Here is a 20,166-nt window from a genome sequence, read left to right as displayed (position 1 = left end):
TAATGAGGATAGTAAGGGGGGGCATGCAGGCAGTACTGTAGGCAGGACAGTATTATCTGATCGTTCCAAGCTGTGCGCACTGCACACCGTTGTGTGGGGTACTCAAAGGCCAAGAACGGTGATGGCGAGCTAGCCAATCCAGTGGATGACTCCGCCATACGCAGTGGATGATGGGAGGCTCCTCCACCATACGCAGTGGATAATTGAAGACTCCTCCACCATACGCAGTGCATCATTGCAGGCTCCTCCACCATATTCTGTGGATGTCGTTGGAAGAAGCTCGCTCCGCCGTCGGAGGGGTTCGCGGGGCCACGCGGGGCCAAGCCAAGCCAGCGGAGATAACTTCTGGAAGAGTGCTAGAAGGGTATTATCTGATGATCTGATTAGATCTTCGGGTAAAAATCAAACTCTTCCCTGCTGTCTTTGCCAGGTGGTCTCATTTCCATCTTGCCACTCCAGCCACTTTCTGTTGTAGATCTAACGTGCACGTGGAGCCTGTTAGGTAACAGCAAGCAGTAAAATACGAAGTACCTACTCCGGAGTAGGTAGTGAGAAATATTGAAGTTGCTTGCTTGCCTTGCGTTAATTCTTTGAAGTTTGCTTGCTAATGCCAAGCGGCCCAGCCAAGCCAGACCAAGTGGGTTGGGTTGGTTGTACTTAGTAAACAGTGAAACGTCAATCGACCAAGAAGTCCGTCACGGTCACCGTAGCTTTGAACCTCCATTTATTTCACTCCAACCATAATTGATTCTTCCAAGCAGCAGGCATATGCCGGACTAACCCCCAATTTCACTGCAATACCATGACTCGTGGGTCTGGTTTGATAGACACAGATGCAGAGGCAAATAATGCAAAGCAAAAAGCCGATCACTTTGCACGGAAAGCCACGCCAAGCTAAAACATTCATCCCACTCATACAGCTCCGCTTACTGTCATAATGTTATCCAACGCATTATGATGGTCCGCCCCTTGCGCCGCATTGTAACTGAAAAGGAATGAATAATAACTGCTCGGCCTGCAGGCCGCAGGGATATATTCTTGCCTCTTGACCAACTGCATACCTCCTTGGCTGTTTCTCCTTTCAATAACAAGCGAGTTTGCAATCACGCCCCATACCCCCTCCCCTTTACCATCGTCACAGGATTTTTAGACACGTGAGCATCTCTAGTTTTACTATCTCTAGTTTGGGAAGGCGTTGACGGGCTTATAGTGATAGCTTCCTGCTTGTGTTCCACCCACCGGGCTCTTGCATATTGAATCGAGCATGAGGTTTCAATGCTGAAGCCCAACATGGCCAAAGAACTTTCAACCATCAACAATCCACCACAGGTGCTAGAAGGGCCTCAAATCCTTCATAAGCTGATACGATGGGAGAGCCATGGTGATAGCTGTGCTATTGATTTTACCAACCGAGATCAACGACGGCAGTACAGCTATGCGGAAATCCGACGCTGTATGGACACCTTGATTTTACGGATACAGCAAAACCTGGACCATGATACGATTGGAGAACCTGCTCGCCAGCATATTATTCCTGTCCTTGTACCCCAGTCACCTGGCCTCTATGTCTCCCAACTTGCGGTTCTAGGGTCTGGAGGAGGCTTTTGTCCTATCAATCTAGATGCGCCACAAGACAGGATCAAATTTGTTGTCGGGGACGTTTCTGCGGACCTTATCATCACCACGTCCGAGTTCAAAGAAGCTGTCTCCTGGGAGAATGGCCCCAAAATCATTCTTGTGGACGAATTTCCCGTCCCTCCCGAAGCAGAAGCAATTCGAAAGCAATCACGTGAGATACTTCCTCAAGATTTGGCGTACGTTATGTACACATCTGGCTCAAGTGGCACCCCGAAAGGCGTGGCCGTGAGCCATTTAGCTGTTTCTCAGTCTTTACTTGCCCATGAAAGACACATCCCTTCTTTCAAGCGATTTCTCCAGTTCGCTGCACCCTCATTCGATGTCTCTGTCTTCGAGATCTATTTCCCTCTCATCCGCGGATCTACTTTAGTTGGATGCAATCGGAGTCAATTACTCAATGATCTACCAGGAATGATCAATGAGTTGAGAGTTGATGCTTGCGAGCTCACTCCAACGGTTGCGGGTGCCCTTCTTCAAAAAAGGTCAAATGTGCCTGGACTCAAGCTTCTCTTGACAATTGGAGAAATGCTCACGAGACCTATTGTCGAAGAATTTGGCGGCTCAGATACGCAGAATAGCATGCTCTATGGCATGTACGGGCCGACAGAGGCTGCTATACACTGCACTATCTACCCAAGGATGAAAGCGAGCGCTAAACCTGGGAACATTGGTGTACCCTTTGATACCGTATCCACTTTCATTGCGACTGCAATTAACTCTGAAGATAAAGAATCTGAATTCAAAGTTTTGCCAGTAGGAGAGCTTGGGGAACTTGTTCTGGGAGGCCCACAACTTGCAAATGGGTATTTGAACAGGGAAGAGCAAAACAAAATGGCTTTTGTGCATGTCGAGGGAAAGATCTTATACAGGACTGGCGACAAGGCACGACAACTTGAGGACGGCACGATTGAGATTCATGGACGCATGAGTGCGGGGCAGGTGAAGCTCAGAGGCCAGAGAGTTGAACTTGGGGAGATTGAAGAGGCGGTCTACAAACACCCAGGTGTGAAAACCGTCACAGCGATGGTGATTAGCGGATCTCTCGTTGTGTTTGCTCTTGTTGGAGATGACAACCTCGACTCCGATGATGTTTTGAAGACATGTGCTAAATGGCTCCCAAGATTCATGGTGCCTAGCGAGGTTGTCCTACTACAGGAGTTCTCGTATTTGCCGTCTGGAAAAGTCGATAAACCAAAACTGGAAGCAAATTATCAGAAGTGGAAAGAAAGTGAAGAGAATGGTAGTGCAGATTCAGCTACACCAATAGAGAGAATCGTAAAAGAAACTCTACGAAAACTTCTCGGGCCATTTCCAACAAACACACGTCTAACTGCAGCTGGACTTGATTCTCTCATGGCAATTAGAGTAGCCTCGAGGCTGCGAAAAGCCGGATTCAATTTGACTACGGTCGCTGTTCTTCAAGCCGAGACTTTCAAGGCGCTCGTCCAGCTTTGTGACGAGTCCGAGCCCATGTCCTCCGAAAAATTGAAAACCGCGACCGATCCAACACCAGAGAGTTTGGTAATATCCTTGAATGGTCACGCAAAGGATGTTGATTCAACAATACCGTGCACCCCATTACAAGCTTCAATGTTGTCCGAGACTGCCATTGATGAAAGAGCCTACATCAACTGGGTAGAATTGGAGTTGACGAGAATCGCCGATGTGGATCAAGTCATTTCCGCTCTTCAGACCTTGTCAGAACAAAACCCTATTCTGAGGACCGGGTTCGCCGAATCACTAGACTCTCCAGGCTTCGTTCAAATCATATGGCAAAGCCTCCAAAGATCACAGGTAGAGCATGTGAAAGAATTTCAATATGACCTGAGCAAGTCTCAATATGCCTCTCTTCACCATCCTCTCTGGATTCAAATCATGCAAGCTGGTCCCAATACAAGGCTTCTGATGCACATCCATCATGCACTATATGATGCATGGTCTCTAGAGCTTCTTCTCGACGATCTAAACACTTTATTGTTGCAACATACTCTTCCATCTCGTCCTCCTTTCGCCAACATCGTGAATGCATATCTAGACGGTACGCTCAGGACTAACGACTGGACCTCGAAAGACTATTGGAAGGATCATTTAGCGGATTTGGAGCTTCGACAAATACCAAATTTCCACAGCCAAAAATCTCTATCCACAGGGTTGGCTGTTTTGCGACTGCCAACATCGATTGCTACTGCCGATGCCGAATGTATTTCAAGACTTCTGAGTTCCAGCCCGCAATCATTATTTCAGGCAGCCTACGCGACAATCTTGAGCTCATATCTTGGCTCATCTGATATATGCTTTGGGACAGTTTTCTCCGGCCGCACTCTACCTGTCCCAGGTATTGAGGACATTGCAGGTCCATGTCTTGCAACCTTACCAATTCGAATAGACATATCTGGTTCCAATAGTTTCAAGGAACTGGTACAGGAGCTCAATTCATCCAACAGAAAGCACTTGGAGCACATTACTCTTCCGCTTCCGGGTATAAAGGCTGCCGGCGGGGTCAGTCCTCGCCAGCCCTTGTTCGATACCCTACTCGTTTGGCAGCAAACATTGCAGAGTTTTGATCATTCCAGGGAGCATGTTACATTAGTTGATACAATAGACAATCTCGAGTTTAATCTTACTATAGAGATTATCCCGGGAACAGGGAATGTGGATCTCAAGGCTAACTATCAGCAATCACTTTTCCCCGAGTCGCAAGTCAATATTCTGCTCCGGCAAATAGAGCAAACGGTACTTCTTTTTATTCAAGACGAGAACATTTCCCTGGAAGATATCTCCAGAAAACTTGGCGATGATGTTTTGTCCATCGAAAATCCAAATCCAGAAACAGGACTCGGCCCAGAAACTCTTGCTTCTCCTGTTGAACGATTGGCAGCCGAAGACCCACATCGCCCTGCCATCAACTTTGCCAGATCTATCGGAACTGAGATGTCTGACATTCAGCGCGTTTCATATTCGCAGCTGAACTCCCGTGCCAATCAGATGGTCCATCACCTTTTACAACATAATGTTCTGCCAGATGAGCTTGTTTGTGTCTGTATGGAGAAGAGCGTTGACTTGTATGCCTCAATTCTTGCTACGACAAAGGCTGGCGCAGGTTATCTTCCGGTCACTCCAGATATACCTTACGAACGATTAAAACATATTATAGGAGAAGCTAATGTCAAGGTCGTCATGGCGCACTCCTCTTCGCAGCCTTTGTTAACGGCTTTGAAAGCTGTCCAGGTCGTTTATGTGGACAAGGTCGATTTCTCAATATTCCCTTCACAAAATATCCCTAGCAGGTTTAGTCCCGACAACTTGTCATATTGTGTATTCACTTCCGGCAGTACTGGCACCCCGAAAGGAGTTTTGGTTACGCAAGGTAACCTTGTGAGCAACTTAGATGTCTTGGAAGACCTGTACCCTGCACCGAAAAACTCAAGGCTCTTGCAATCTTGTTCCCAGGCCTTTGACGTATCGGTATTCGAAATACTTTTCACCTGGCGAATTGGAGGGTGCATATGTTCGGCGACCAAAGATGTCATCTTCCGTGATATCGAATCTTTTATCCGTGTACTGGAAGTCACCCACTTGAGCTTAACGCCAACCGTCGCTGCTTTGATTGACCCGAAGAATGTCCCTCAAGTCCAATTCTTGGTCACTGCAGGAGAAGCGGTCACCCAGAAAGTATTCAATGCTTGGGCAGAGCAAGGTCTTTACCAAGGATATGGCCCTAGTGAGACGACAAATATATGCACCGTGAATCCGAAAGTTACACGCAAGGACTTCATCAACAACATCGGGCCTCCGCTCAAAAACACATCGGCTTTCGTTCTATCGCCTCAAGCGGAGTTTTCCCTGGTCCCCAGAGGTGGGGAGGGGGAGTTTTGTTTCGGCGGCACGCAAGTCTTCCGCGGCTATATGGACAAAAGCCAGGTAGCTGGCAAGATCATAAACCATCCCAAATATGGACGTCTGTACCGAAGCGGTGATTTTGGCCGCTTGATGTCTGATGGCTCTCTGGCATTCACGGGAAGAAAAGACGACCAGGTGAAAATTCGCGGCCAGCGGGTTGAACTTGGGGAGATTAACAACGTAATGCTCAGAAGCGATGAAGTTCGAGATTGCATGACTATGGTAATCAATGGAGGGAACGTTAATTCGGCAACGTTAATTTGCTTCTGGACTTCGACTTCGGAAGAAGTCAATATCCTTGAGTGCTTGCATCCAAACCCGTCAATCACTTCCTCTCTCTTCAAAAGCCTTGAGTCGGCACTGCCAGCATACATGATTCCTTCGGCGCTCATTCCGGTCTCATATTTGCCGTCCACTTCTCAAGGCAAGATCGACAAAAGACTTCTCGTACAACAATATGAAACTCTTAGTGTTGAATATTTAGACCTTGCTTCTCAGGCATCACGGAGCGCCTCAAACCATGAGTGGACGAGTATTGAGATGGAAATTGCGAAATCTCTCGCGCAGATTACAAAACTACCACTGGAACAAGTCAGCATTGACAGCTCCTTTTTTAACCTTGGTATTGACTCCATCTCTGCAATATCATTTTCAAGACTTTTGCGCCAGAATACCCATCGCTTGGTTGAAATATCAGACGTCCTAAAATTCTCTTCAGTAGCCAGATTGGCTGAAAGATTGTCTTCCCGAGAAGATACAGGTGCTACGACTGAACCTCCTGTCGAAGACATCAACTTCGGGATTGACGAGGGATTTCTGGATGCAACGACCAAGAGTTTCGAACAAGCAGGAAGGCGTGTCCAATCAATATTACCATGTACACCCTTACAAGAGGCTATGCTGTCGGCTGCAGACTCTTCCTCTGATAACCTGTACAGCAATCAAGTAACACTCACGATCAATGGCAGCATTGGGAGAATACAAAGCTGCTGGTCCGAGTTGGTCCGACGTCATGAGATACTGCGAACATGTTTTGTTTCAACGGATATGCCAAGATATGCATATGCTCAGGTCGTACTGGCAGAATATGAGCTGAAGTTTGGGTCCATTGATATCGGTGAAAGAGAACTGTCACAAGCTGCCTTAGCTATTCCAAGGCAGTCTGAGATTAGCGAATTCCAGCCACCTTACAGCTTGTACTTTGCGAAATCTTCTGGACCTACAGGGCTTCTGATCTCAATGCACCATGCTCTTTACGATGGTGTGGCTCTCGGTGTTCTCTACGAGGAACTAGAGGTACTCTATCATAGCCAGATGCTACCCGCTGCAGTCTCGTTTGCCCCATTTCTAAAACATATGGTATCAATGGACTTCGATAAAGCAGACAACTTCTGGGGGGGTGTCCTGAAAGGCTATTCACCTTCTCGATTCAATCTCAAGATTTCTTCGAGAGAACAACCTACAACTAGAATTCAACGTATTGCTGCGACGGCTCCTCTCGCTTGGATTGAAGACAGCATCAAGAAGCACAGCACTTCCCTCTTGGCCGTTTGTCAGGCAGCATGGAGCACTGTTCTTTCGGAACGACTTCAGGAGACTGATGTTTGCTTCGGGAATGTCGTCAGCGGCCGTACTCTACCTGTTGAAGGGATCGAGCGCTTGGTGGCACCATGCTTCAACACTATCCCCACACGCCTCTCAGATATCCATAAGCTCTCACATCTGGAGGCTTTCCGAAAATTCCAAGCTTTCAACGCAGATTCTCTTCAATTTCATCTTACTCCTTTACGGCGGTTACAATCTAAATATAGTCTCGATGGCTCGCGCCTTTTTGATACCCTTTTCATTTTACAGCAACCTTCTAGAAATTTAGACGCTTCGATTTGGTCGATTACCGAAGATAATGGCGTAATGGATTTCCCACTTGTTTGCGAGGTTGTACCCAAGAATAGCGATGGTACCCTTGAGATTATTCTACATTCATACAGTTCCATCCTTTCCGCTGAAGATGCGCTGGCAATTCTTCATTCCTTCGGAGACAAGATCCAAGATTCGTTAAGACATCCTCGTCGCCAGCTTCTGGCTTCTGCTGTCAAAGACGAGATCATCTCAAGGTCTATCAGCAAAGCAGATGCAAAGACAGAAAGTGATAGCAGCACGGCATCTACGGAAATGACTGCAGAAGAGATGGCCATACGAAGCGTCATTTCGAACTTCACAGATGTCCCAGCGGAGAAGATTGGCAGGCATGTCAGTATCTTCCGCCTTGGACTTGACAGTATCAGTACGGTGCAGGTCGCGACTCGACTCAGAAAGCAAGGCCACAGCGTCATGGCTAGCGACATCCTGGAGCACCCTACCATTTCTCAACTTGGTGCTTATCTCTCACAGCGTTCTAATACGCATTCCGATACCACAGCTTTTAATTTCGAAGCCTTCGATAAGAAACACCGGGAGTCTATCTGCGCAAAAAACAAAATCTCGTCGGATCAAATAGAAGCCATTCGACCTTGTACTGCTGTCCAGAAAGGTATGATTGCTCAAAGTTTGCATTCGAACGGCCAGGAATATGTGAATAGCATGTGGATGGAGTTGCTCCCCTCAATTTCTTTGCCAAAGCTTAAAACTGCTTGGGAGAAGGTGTGTGAGGAGCATGAGATGTTACGGACGAATTTTGCGTCAACCGAAGATTCCGACGACCCTTTCGTGATGGTAACTTCCTCAAAATTTCAAATTCGACTACCATGGTACGAAAACAAGGGTGAAGACAGCCCGCCAGAGCAATCCCTTCGCCAACCATGGAGCTTGGCACTATCCAAAGAGAATGACGAGAATATCCTACGATTCAAAGCTCATCATGCATTATACGATGCACAATCCCTTCAGATGATATTATCAGATGTCACCAGAGCGTACACCTCCGACACCGTCACTAGCCGCCCTTCCATTAATGCATTACTTGGAGGAATCATTAGCTCTAGCGAGCATGAGGGCGAAGCCAAGAAACTATTTTGGCAAAAGGAAGAAAATAAGATCATAGTTAATCACTTCCCCGACCTAACACCTCTCCGAATATCCACTCCAACAAGCGGGGTACGCGAAATCAAGTCACAGACATCAATATCAGAACTCGAGGAGAGCTGTCGGCACAATGGCATTACAATGCAAGCAGCTGGACAAGCAACATGGGCAAGACTACTTACAGCATACATCGGCGAGACTTCTACAACATTTGGAATGACTCTTTCTGGTCGGTCAGTTCATGAAGACGCGTATAAAATATCTTTCCCGAGCATCATTACACTTCCTGTCCGATGCGATGTCACTGGTACAAATGCGGAGCTTCTTTCAAGAACCATGGCTTCTAATGCTCAGCTCCACAAGCACCAGTTTACTCCCCTTACTTCCATTCAGAAGTGGGCGGGATTCCCTGAGGGCAAGATTTTTGATACTCTCTTCGCATACCAGAAGCTTCCTGATTCTGAGGATGACCTTGAATCTCTTTGGAAAATCATGCGAGAGGAAGCGTCTGTCGACTATGCCATCTCCATGGAAGTACAACCTGCGGAGTCAGGTGATGTTACTCTTCGGTTGACCTTCAGAGAGGATATTATCCCAGCTGAGCACTCAGAGATCATTCTCAGACAGTATGACGCACTCCTGTTAGATACACTTCGAAACCCTCACAATATCTGTGACGGCCCTCCAAATCTCGAGACCGCATTGTTATCAATCACGCCAGCAAAAGAAAACGAGCTCTCAGACCCAGTCACGCTTCTGCATGAATTTGTGGAAAGGGGAGCTAAGCAATGGCCGAATAAGAATGCGTTGGAATTTGCTACCCGCCTTGAGCCTGACAATGTGGAGAGTCAATCGTGGACCTACGATGAGCTCAACAATGAAGGGAATAAAATTGCGCATTTACTTATCCAGCGGCAAGTTGCGCCCGGTCAGATCATTGCGATATGTTTCGACAAATGTGCCGAAGCATCTTTCGCTATTATTGGTATACTTAAAGCTGGATGTGCTTATGTTGCATTGGATCCAAATGCACCCGCAGATCGCTTGAAGTTCATCGTTCAGGACTCGGGAGCGAAGCTGATTCTTACTGCTGGAAAACCTGGTAAGGCAATTCAAGAAAGCTTGGATGTGAATGCCATCTTGTTGGACTCAAAAGAAACTTATGGTGAATACCCGTCGGATGCTCCGAAACTGTCAAGGGACATCAGTCCCCAAGATGTTTCGTACTGCTTGTATACATCCGGCACCACTGGAACGCCGAAGGGCTGCCTGCTCACCCACGAAAATGCAGTCCAGGCAATGCTATCGTTCCAGAGACTATTCGCCGATCATTGGACTGAAGACTCCAAATGGCTTCAATTCGCGTCCTTCCACTTTGACGTCAGCGTGCTCGAACAATTCTGGAGTTGGAGCGTAGGCATATGCGTAGCTTCCGCCCCGCGAGATCTGATATTCGAAGATATATCTGGTGCAATTCAGCACCTAGGTATCACGCACATTGATCTCACGCCCAGTCTCGCGCGGCTGTTGCACCCAAAGGACGTCCCATCTCTTTGTAGGGGAGTTTTTATCACTGGCGGTGAACAACTTAGAGAGGAGATCATCGATGTTTGGGGCGAGCATGCATGTATTTACAACGGCTATGGACCAACGGAAGCCACTATTGGCGTCACAATGTACCCACGAGTTCCCGGAAACGGAAAGCCTTCCAATATCGGCCCTCAGTTCGATAACGTTGGCTCTTTTGTTCTCAAGCCTAGCACCGCGCTTCCTGTGCTCCGTGGAGGAATTGGCGAATTGTGCGTTTCTGGCAAGCTAGTCGGGAAAGGATATCTTAATCGCCCAGACCTGACGACGGAGAAATTCCCTACCTTGGATTACTTCAACGAGCGGGTATATCGAACGGGCGACCTTGTTCGTATTTTGGCTGACGGAAGCTTCATATTCGTCGGTCGTGCCGACGACCAAGTCAAACTACGTGGCCAACGTCTCGAGCTCAGTGAGATCAACGAGGTAATTAAGAAAAGTGTAAAGGAACTACAGGACGTTGTGACGCTCGTGCTCAAGCACAGCACGCAGCAAAAGGAACAGCTTGTCACTTTCTTTATCGCCGACTCGAAATCAGAAGGCGATGCAATCTCGGAGATGAGAAATGCGTGCAAGGCCCGACTTCCAGGTTACATGGTTCCAACACATTTCATTCCGATTAAGTCACTTCCACTTAATGCCAACAACAAAGCCGATTCAAAACAGCTTGCGGCGATGTATAATGAACTTAGTGTTGATATGTTACAGAGGCTGAGCCAACCCCATCAATCAGATTCGAATTGGAACGAGAATGAAAATAGTGCGATTGAAACCATTGCCCAAACGCTCCAGGTTGAGATATCTGTATTGACTCGCGGCACGAATATTTTTGAATTGGGGCTCGATTCAATTTCCATCATCGGATTCTCTCGCGCTCTTCAGAACTCGGGTTTTGAAAATGCCAAGCTTTCCGTTGTCAAGAGTAATCCAAGCATCGGTGGACTAGTTGCGGCTTTAATCAGTGGCAAGCTTGTTGATCAAGGAAGAGAAAATGCCAATGTGGATGCTGCCCAGCAGATTGCTGCGTTCTCGCAGAAGAATACGGTTAGCGTTTGTCAGGAGCTGGGCGTCGAGAGTACAGATGTGGAGTGCATTGCGCCTTGCACACCCATGCAAGAGGGGATGATTTATCGATTTCTAGAGAGTGATTTGGCTCTCTATTTCAATAAATTCGAATTCCGTCTGGATAGTGGCGTTGATACCGAGAAATTATTTTCCGCTTGGAAGCGGGTGGTTTCTCAACTGCAACTTATGCGCACGAAATTTGTCGCTACTGATGATGGGTATGCTCAAGTGGTTCTGAAGCAGCTTGAAGTCTCCTGGCAAGATCCATTGCCTATCTATGACATTTTGGACAAATCAGAGGCGTTGAAGAATCCGTACGCCCTAAGCCTCAAGTCCACCCCCTCAGGGACACTCTTGCAGTTTCAGATGTTCCACGCTCTGTACGACGGAAATAGCTTTACGATGCTCCTTCAACGATTTGTCGAGGAATTCCAAGGGCAGGAAGAGCCCGAATATGGACCACCATTCCAATCCTCACTAGCATACGGACCTCTTGCAAGCATCCCAGGAGCTCGAAAGTTCTGGGAGGAGCACCTTGGAGGATGGAGCGACGAACCAATGCACATCAACTCAAAAGCATCTCAAGATGTTGTGGCAAGCAGTCTCGTAAGCAATATTGGAGGACTTGAAAATCTGCGCAAAAGCCTCGGCGTCACACCTCAAGCAGTGATCCAAGCCGCCTGGCTATCAGTCCTGCAAAGATTCACTTCGCCAAATCTCACAGTTGGTATTGTCACCTCCGGACGAGCTATTGATTTCGACGGCGCAGACAAGGTCATTGGTCCTCTCTTCAATACGGTGCCATTCCATATCAAAATCCAGCCAGGCACTACCTTTGCAGCACTCATCTCGGAATGCCACAATTACAATATGAAAATGCAAGACTTCCAGCATACGCCTCTTAAGGATATACAAAAATGGAGTCCCGCAAGGCCAGGCCAAGCTCTGTTCGAAAGCTTGTTTGTGTTCCAGCGCTCTGAGCCAAACGATGAGAAACTTGCAGCTGGGCTATGGTCCCAGGTGGATGACGATCAGGTTGCTGATTATCCACTTGCCTTCGAAGCTACACTCGATTCCAAGAGTGAAAAGCTCAATCTGACAATTGTCGCACAGGGGTCTGTGGTCACAAAAACAGACGCCAATGGCTTATTATATTCGATGGAGGGAGCGCTGCATGATATTTTGAGCAATAATGGGAAGAACACCGTCCTCCAACGCACTGGACCGACTACGACAAATGGTACTTCTCATATCAACGGCGGATCAAGTGCAACTCGCAGCTCTTCCGAAAAAGCAATCCCAAACCTAAAACCCTTCGACTTCGAGTGGACCTTACAGACCGAGAAGATCAGGACTGAGATCGCTTCATTGGCAAAGTTCCCAGAGAGTGGTGTTCTGGAGACATCCTCGATATTCGAGCTTGGACTCGATAGTATTGACGTGATCAAGCTCGCATCTCGATTGAAGAAACAGGGTATCGATCTACCTGTCAGTGTGATCATCAAGGGTCAAACTATTGCCAAGATGGCTGTCAATATCTCCGCAAATCGCGATGAACAATACAACTCGACTGGTGAATTACTCCAGGATATGAGCCAAAGTCTCACCAAGTACTTGAAGGCCAGAAATAAGCTACCTGATGATATTGAATCCGTCTTACCTGCCACACCACTGCAACAGAGCATGGTGAACGAGATGATAAAGTCTGATTTTGAGAGATATTTCAATGTTGAAGCTCTCAAACTGAATGAAGACGTGGATCCTAGTCGATTGGTAGAAGCTGTTAATAACGTCCTGAGAAGGTCCCCTATCTTCAGAACAACCTTTGTTGAGATTGAGGATCCTCGGTCGCCTGTCAGCTATGCCCAAATCATTCACAAGCTTCAGCCCAACGCAGCAGATATCCCTATAAGCATGTTAACGAAAGGGCAGGACTTCGAAACTTTCATGGGAGATTTCAAGGTTCAATCAGCTATGTTAGCGAAAACAGAAAATGCACTTTGTCAAGTTCGTCTCGTTCAGGCAGGCCAGAGTCGATATTTAGTGATGGCTATCTCGCACGCTTTGTACGATGGGACTTCTCTTCGAGCGTTACATGAAGACATCTACCAGGCCTATCAAGGAAAGCTCTCCTCGAGACCAGACTTCCTGCTTTTCTTGGAGCAAGTTGTACAGTCCACGACTGAGGATGCCAAGAAATTCTGGAGATCAACACTCTCCAACCTACCAGCAGCCACGTTTCCGAGGAAAGGGCAAACTAAATCTTTTGAACCAACCGTTCATCGCTTAGAAAAGCGGTCTAGAGTTCCCCTGAAAGATATCGAGGCTATCTGTAAATCTTCCAGAATCACGCTTCAAACTCTCGGTCAAACGTGTTGGACACTTGTGCTCTCTCACCTGATGGGTCAACTCGATGTAATATTCGGCTCCGTTCTTTCCTGCCGAGACTCAGAAGAAGCGAATGAAGTCATGTTTCCGCTCATGAATACCGTGGCTGTGCGATCGGTGCTGCACGGGAGTTTGGGAGATATGCTCAGTTACATGCAAGAGCTCGGCGATTCCACTCGCCAGTACCAGCATTTCCCTCTCGGCACAGCACAAGCATATGCACTAGCCTCGAGACAAGATAATTCACGAGGCAAGGAGGAGACGACTCTATTTGATACGCTGTTCATTTACCAAGGACGTCGCACGAGTGCTGCTGGACAGCAACTCTACGAGGCTGTGTATGGCGCTTCGGACGTGGAGTTCCCTGTGTGTGTGGAGATGGAGATTGTGGATGATGAATACCTAACCTGGACTACGGCGTGCAAGTCAATTGCTAGAACAGCCAGCGAGACGGATGAGATTGTCGAAGCGTTAGATGCTGTTCTTAGCCGCATCGTTTCAACATCCCAAGCTCCGGCGATTGTCTCGGATGCCGATGGTATATCCGTGTGTGGCCTTCCCAGATTCAAAAAGACTGATCCAAAACCTCAAAGACAAGCTACATCGGTCACAAACGGTGTCAGCGATGAATGGTCCGAACCGGAGCTGAATATTCGAAAGGCTCTGCACGAAATTTCCGGGGTTTCGGAAGATATGATACACAAAGGCTCCACCATTTTCCATCTAGGTCTCGATTCGATCTTGGTGCTCAAATTGCCAGCCCTGTTGAGAGAACACGGCATCAAGCTGAGTGTGTCCGATATTCTTAGAGAGCAGACTGTGTATGCAATGGCGCGATGCGTACTTCGCTCAAAGCCAGAAAGTCAACAGACTTTGGATGTTGATGCGGTCCTGTCAAATGCCATGTCAAAACTGGACATCTCCCACCAACTGAAGGAAGTTGAAAGCGATGTCGGAGAGATTGAAAATGTCATGCCAGTCACTGCTGGGCAGTTATACATGATCAGACAGTGGCAAGCTTCTCGTGGTGTACTGTTCTTTCCCACGTTCAGCTACTCCGTTGCTGGATGCTTTGACAGAGCTAGTCTCGATTCAGCTTGGACAGAACTTCTGCAAAGGCACGCCATTCTTCGAACTGGATTTCTCGAGGTCGGTTCAGATGTTGTGCAGATCAATTACAATAACCCCAAGAACGAGGTTAGTTATATCAAAACACGGTCTGTTGGTTCGGATTTGAGATCACCACCGGTAAGCCTCGAGGTCGAAGAGTCCAAGATCTCAGGGACGACAATCAAGTTGGCAATACATCACGCGTTATATGATGGTATCAGTCTCCCTATACTAGTGGAAGAGCTTCAAGCGCTGTATGAAGGACATAAACTCGAGTCCTCACCTGGAGACTTCAAGGCATTCGTGGCCCATTCAATATCATCTTTATTCACATCGAAAAGAAATTGGATATCTTACCTCGAGGGAACAATACCCCTGAAGACTAAAGGTACGAATGGTACTCTACCTGTGTCACGCAGCAAGAGAACTGAAGTCTTTTGTCCGTCCATGAAAGTATCGTCCTTGAAAGCACTGGCACAAGAAATAGGCGTCAGCATCGACGCTCTACTCCTCGCTGGCATCTCCAAACAATATGCTCAGCACTCGTCGTCCTCAGGCGTTACATTCGGCATCTACCTAGCAAATCGCGCTCCTTTCGGCGAAGATCTATCAAGTCTCGCAGCACCTACCCTCAATCTACTTCCGCTTCGCGTCAACAGATCAATGGAGAGAGGCATACCGGAACTCGCGAAAGACATCCAAACAGATCTGACCAAGATCGGCAATAAGGACATGTCGTCTGCATCACTGAACCAGATTTTCGAATGGACAGGCGTGAAAGTTGACTTCTTCGTCAATATCTTGAAGTCGGCTGTGAGTTCAGGAAGTGAAGCAGTGTTTCAGCCGCTGCAGGAGTTTGAAGAGAAGGCGGTTGTTGTGGATGTGGATGTGGGCAGGAGTCCTGATTTTGAGATCTCTGGTGGCGGGGATGCGTATCTGGTAAGCCATGCGACACAGGTATTTGGTGTTGAGAATCGTGCTAATGTTTTGAAGCCTACGATAGACATTGAAATTAGATATGAAGGGGAGAAGATCGATATGGGCGTTTTTGGAACGAATGATATGATTAGCATCGACGAAGCGGAAGGTATTATTAGAGGGTTTAGGGAGTTCTGGGTTTGATGATTTATTTGCTATTGCTCCTCTTGTGTTTTATATTACCATGATTTCAATGTAAAATGACATACAATGCTTAGTATATTTGAGGAATATACGGTAGGTTAGCTTGTTATTTTATACATGTGTTATGCATATTCCAGTCAATCGATTTGCTTTCGTGGGAATGAAAAAGGGTTCATCCTCGGCATCTTTGCATGCTTTGCTGCCGAAAGGGGAAGCGACGACGGTGTAGTGTCGAATATATTTCACAATGGTTCCCGACACTTTCAAACTTTCACAACAACATAATATCTCATACAAAAGTTCTACAGCCTCATGGATCAAAGCGTATTCCACAACAATCTGTACCTGAGCTGGCCATTACCGTTAAAGTTCGGGTCTGAAGTGCCTCCTGAAGATCTTCATGTCAGTTGCCTCATTGTGATATCTTGAAATTTGCGCAGCTGATGATCACAGGCTCTCGGTATCTCATTACCGACATGGAAGGACTCAATGTAAGCCCTTCCCGGCATTTTGTCCCAAAGCCATAAACCTTTCAGAGAGAGCTAACAGTTGGAACAACAGCGGATGGGCGAAGGGCGATAGTGAGATCATGGACAAGGTGAACTGGGGTATGTGGTTGAGCTGAACTGATCTTTTGCTTGCAGTGCTAATTATTGATATACAGGATATCCACAGTCCGTTTGAATTGATCACCATCACCTACCGAAGCACCGTTACTCACGAACAACTAGCTCTTTCATCCACCCCTGCCTCAGAATCCTTGCCGCATCCATCATCGCTCCTCCACGAAAGGGCTTTCGTATCCTCCTATTTTCCACACCCAGCGCGGCACTAAAATGCCGGAAGTTCATGGAAAGGTATTCAGGTGAGTCCTAAGTTTCGTGCGCCTATTTTAGATGCCCCAGATTTTGTGAGAAATCTGAAAGCTGATGGCGTGAATAGCTCTCCGATTCGATGTAAGGATCCGAACCTTATACCCAATAGGTCGTACACCAGGCACAAAGGCAAAGATAAAACAAACGGCCATATGGTTCTGCGTCACTACCTTCGAATGCAGCAATCACGCCTACTTCCAGGCAAGGAAATTCTGGGAACGGACAGGAGAAGGAATCTCGAGCCGCCAGGCCCAGCTTTGCCTCAAGATAGTGGCTAAAGAACTAGGTCCAGTGGAGTTTATCACGATTTTCCAGCACGAAGGGCGTCTGTTCACTCCTGGGAGGTGGCAGAGAGCTTTGAGGGTGGCACAGGCTGTTGACAATTCACCAATTCGAACTAGGTTTCTCTGCGAGGATAAAAACATCATCAGATTACGTATTTCAAAGCTGGTTGGCGTTCCCCCAACAGATGTCTTCCTCTATCCATCAGGTACAAAGGTATGATTTGCATGTCTGCGCCGTTCGGAGAGATTAGAAATCTCGACTTTTGGATCTTTCCAGATTACTAACTCCCAGAATTTGCAGGCAATCTATGATGTTTATCGAGCAATCAGAAGTTTGTTTGATGTCAGGGTAAGCTTTCAGCGCGATTTGAAGAAACATGCTGACCTGCTGCAAAGCGCACAGTCGCCTACGGTGTAAGCTTAGATACCTTTAACACTCTCGCCTTGTTCGGGGCGTCTGAGTATCTCTCTCTGAAATGGTCTGAGGAGGGAACTAAAGCAGATCTAGATATTCTGGCAAAGGAATTGAAGGGTGGAACGAAATATCTTGCGCTTTTTTGCGAAGTTCCCGGAGGTCCATTTCTGAGGACTCCCGATTTGATGCGTATTAGAAGACTTGCAAACGAATACGGATTTGTCGTTGTGTGTGACGACACATTGGGAACTTCGGTGAACTTGGACCTCTTGCCATACGCCGACATTATCGTCACGAGCCTTGGGGAGCTTTTCAGCGGTGATTGCAATGTTATGGGCGGGACGTGAGTCCTTTCAAATCTGTAGACTTCGGAACAGCACAGCTAATTCGTCTTAAAGCGCTACGATCAACCCTCGCTCGAAATACCACGATTGGTTGCATGAGAGTTTGAGTCGAAAATTTGTCGATACATACCATCCCCACGATGCTAATGTCATGGCACTCACCAGTCACAAATTCAAGCGACGGGCCGAAGTTGCATCTGTCAACGCAGAACGCCTTGTAAAGGTAGGTTTAAGAATTCATGAATCATTTCAAAGCTGATAGGCCAAACTCTCGCAGTATTTGAGAAAAGTTACTGGGGTTAAACTCAAGGTTTACTACCCTTCAATCAATAGTACCAAGAGACTATATAATGATTGTAGAAGACCCAACGGGAAATACGGCAATGTCGTGTCGATCAAGTTCGATGTACGAGAGGATGCAGTCAACTTCTACGATGCATTGAAACTTGCGAAAGGTCCAATGGTAGGGACAGACTTTTCAGTGGCATTTGCGCAAGAACAGGTAAGAGATTGTGCTATAACAGTACGAAATGGAGTTATTGACTAGATTGAAATGATAGAAAAACAAGAAGGGCGCCTTGGAAAATCTGATTCGATTCAGTGTCGGGTTGGAAACGTGGCAGTGGGGGAGAAGGGTTATAGACAAAGCCTTGACGGTCACACGCAGGGCTGCTAAACAAAGAAATAAAATAAAGGAGGCTGGAGAGTGGGTTATAGAACATGATATGGTGATGGCGCTGGCACGCTTTGGAATGGAGACCTCTATTACTGTCGATTAAATAGAAATAAACGTGGGCTTCAAATGAGTATTGCTTACTTCAATTGAAAGCTCTAAAATTCATCGACGGGTAAAGCTTTGCATTTCGGGATCAGTAAGCCGGGTGCTGACGAGATGGACGAGATGCCTAACGTGGCTTGGATGACTCGGCGCATGGCCTGTCATTGAGGTACTGTATCGACTTTTGAAATCCTGATAAGGGTTACTCAACATTCAGTAATTGCATTGGAATTTTCTTCGTCCCTCTCCTATGCTGAATATCTTGCCTGTTTTTTGAGACCCGATACTCCCTGGATCGATCAGGTCACATGACGTCATATATGGTACCAGCATACTTCGTTAAAAGATAAGATACTCGAGTAGTTAAAATGCATATCTAGATTCTATCCTGATGTAAGATAGCACGATATCTTCTTTCTCAACTACTATTACATGCTCACGTGATGTATATAGAGAGAAGCCGAACCGAAGAGAGTGAGTGAGAGTGGGAGTGGGGTATTTTATCTCCTGCCACCCACCCCACCCAACCCTTAAACGCGAAAATGGCAAACGATTCGAAGGACGCGCATTTCAGCCGCCCGGAGTAAGTCCTCACCTCGAGCGGCTACTGTATTCGTATTCCGTAAGTGTACTACTGTACTGTGCAGTATCCGGTTGGACGGTTTAGGAATGGAAGATGCATGCGCCACGATTGGATTGCGAAGAGTCTTTGCGATGCTTCACAGCCACAGCCCTGCCGTCGTTGCTGCAGGGGAGGGGAGGGGACTTGACTTGCAGCGGCGGGCCCGGATAGCATGGCAACGTCAGTACGGAGCAGTGAAGCTCACTCAGCCTTCTCTTCTTGGCGCTACTCGCAATCACTTTCGCGGCTTTCAGTATGTGCAACTTGATATGGCTTCGTGAGGGAGTGAGGAGGGAGTCTTGGAGTTGGAGATGCAGATGCAGATGCAGATGCAGATGCAGATGCAGATGGAGATAATATTACCAAGTGCAACATGGGAATCGATTCGAATCCTGACAAAGCAAGCAGATGGCAGCATTCAGTGTCAGGGGCGGCTGACGTGCAGTGAAGAGGTACTCCGTTGGCGCAGCACTCGGTATTATCACGCTCATCCTATCAAAATGCTCGTACTGTATTACCACCCCGCCATCCTCCATTCACTCTACTGCTTAGATTGTGGCGCGGCCGCCGACTGTCAGACCCGTTGTGTGTATATTAAGACGTCCATCTTCTCTTCTCCTGACCTCTATTCTGTTCCCACATCTACATCTTACCCCTCTCCCAACCACAAAGACACACCAACATCTCAACCACAAACAAAACACTCTAGTTTACAACACAACATGTCAAACCAAGGATATTACAGCGGGGATCAAGGCTATCAACAAGGCCAATATCCAAACCAACCTCAATACCCGGGTGCCCCGCAATACTCATCCCCACCTCCCCAACAAGGCGGCTACCCTTCAGCCCCGAACTACGCAGGAGGTGCTCCTCAACACCAACAACAACAATACCCTTCCCAACACCAATACCCACAACAGCCAAACTACGGCGGACAACAGCAGCAAAGCCCCCCCTACCCTGGAGGGCCCCAATACGGCGATAACCGTCAAGGCGCAGGCGGGCCCCCCGGCT

General features: G+C 47.4%; 1 protein-coding gene across 1 annotated transcript; it reads left to right on the top strand.

Moving 5' to 3' along the window:
* Window positions 1–1,290: 1,290 nt before the first annotated feature.
* Window positions 1,291–15,831, top strand: sib1 (Hydroxamate-type ferrichrome siderophore peptide synthetase; the record flags this gene model as incomplete). The annotated part of the gene is made up of 2 exons (XM_031153700.1): window positions 1,291–15,648; window positions 15,703–15,831. 2 exons carry the CDS (start codon window positions 1,291–1,293, stop codon window positions 15,829–15,831), a joined length of 14,487 nt encoding a protein of 4,828 aa, XP_031001687.1.
* Window positions 15,832–20,166: the final 4,335 nt, after the last annotated feature.

Source organism: Lachnellula hyalina (genome assembly GCF_007821495.1).
Source record: "Lachnellula hyalina strain CBS 185.66 chromosome Unknown contig00219, whole genome shotgun sequence".
Lineage (NCBI taxonomy): Eukaryota > Fungi > Ascomycota > Leotiomycetes > Helotiales > Lachnaceae > Lachnellula > Lachnellula hyalina.
This window is presented reverse-complemented; position numbering and strand designations above follow the sequence as displayed.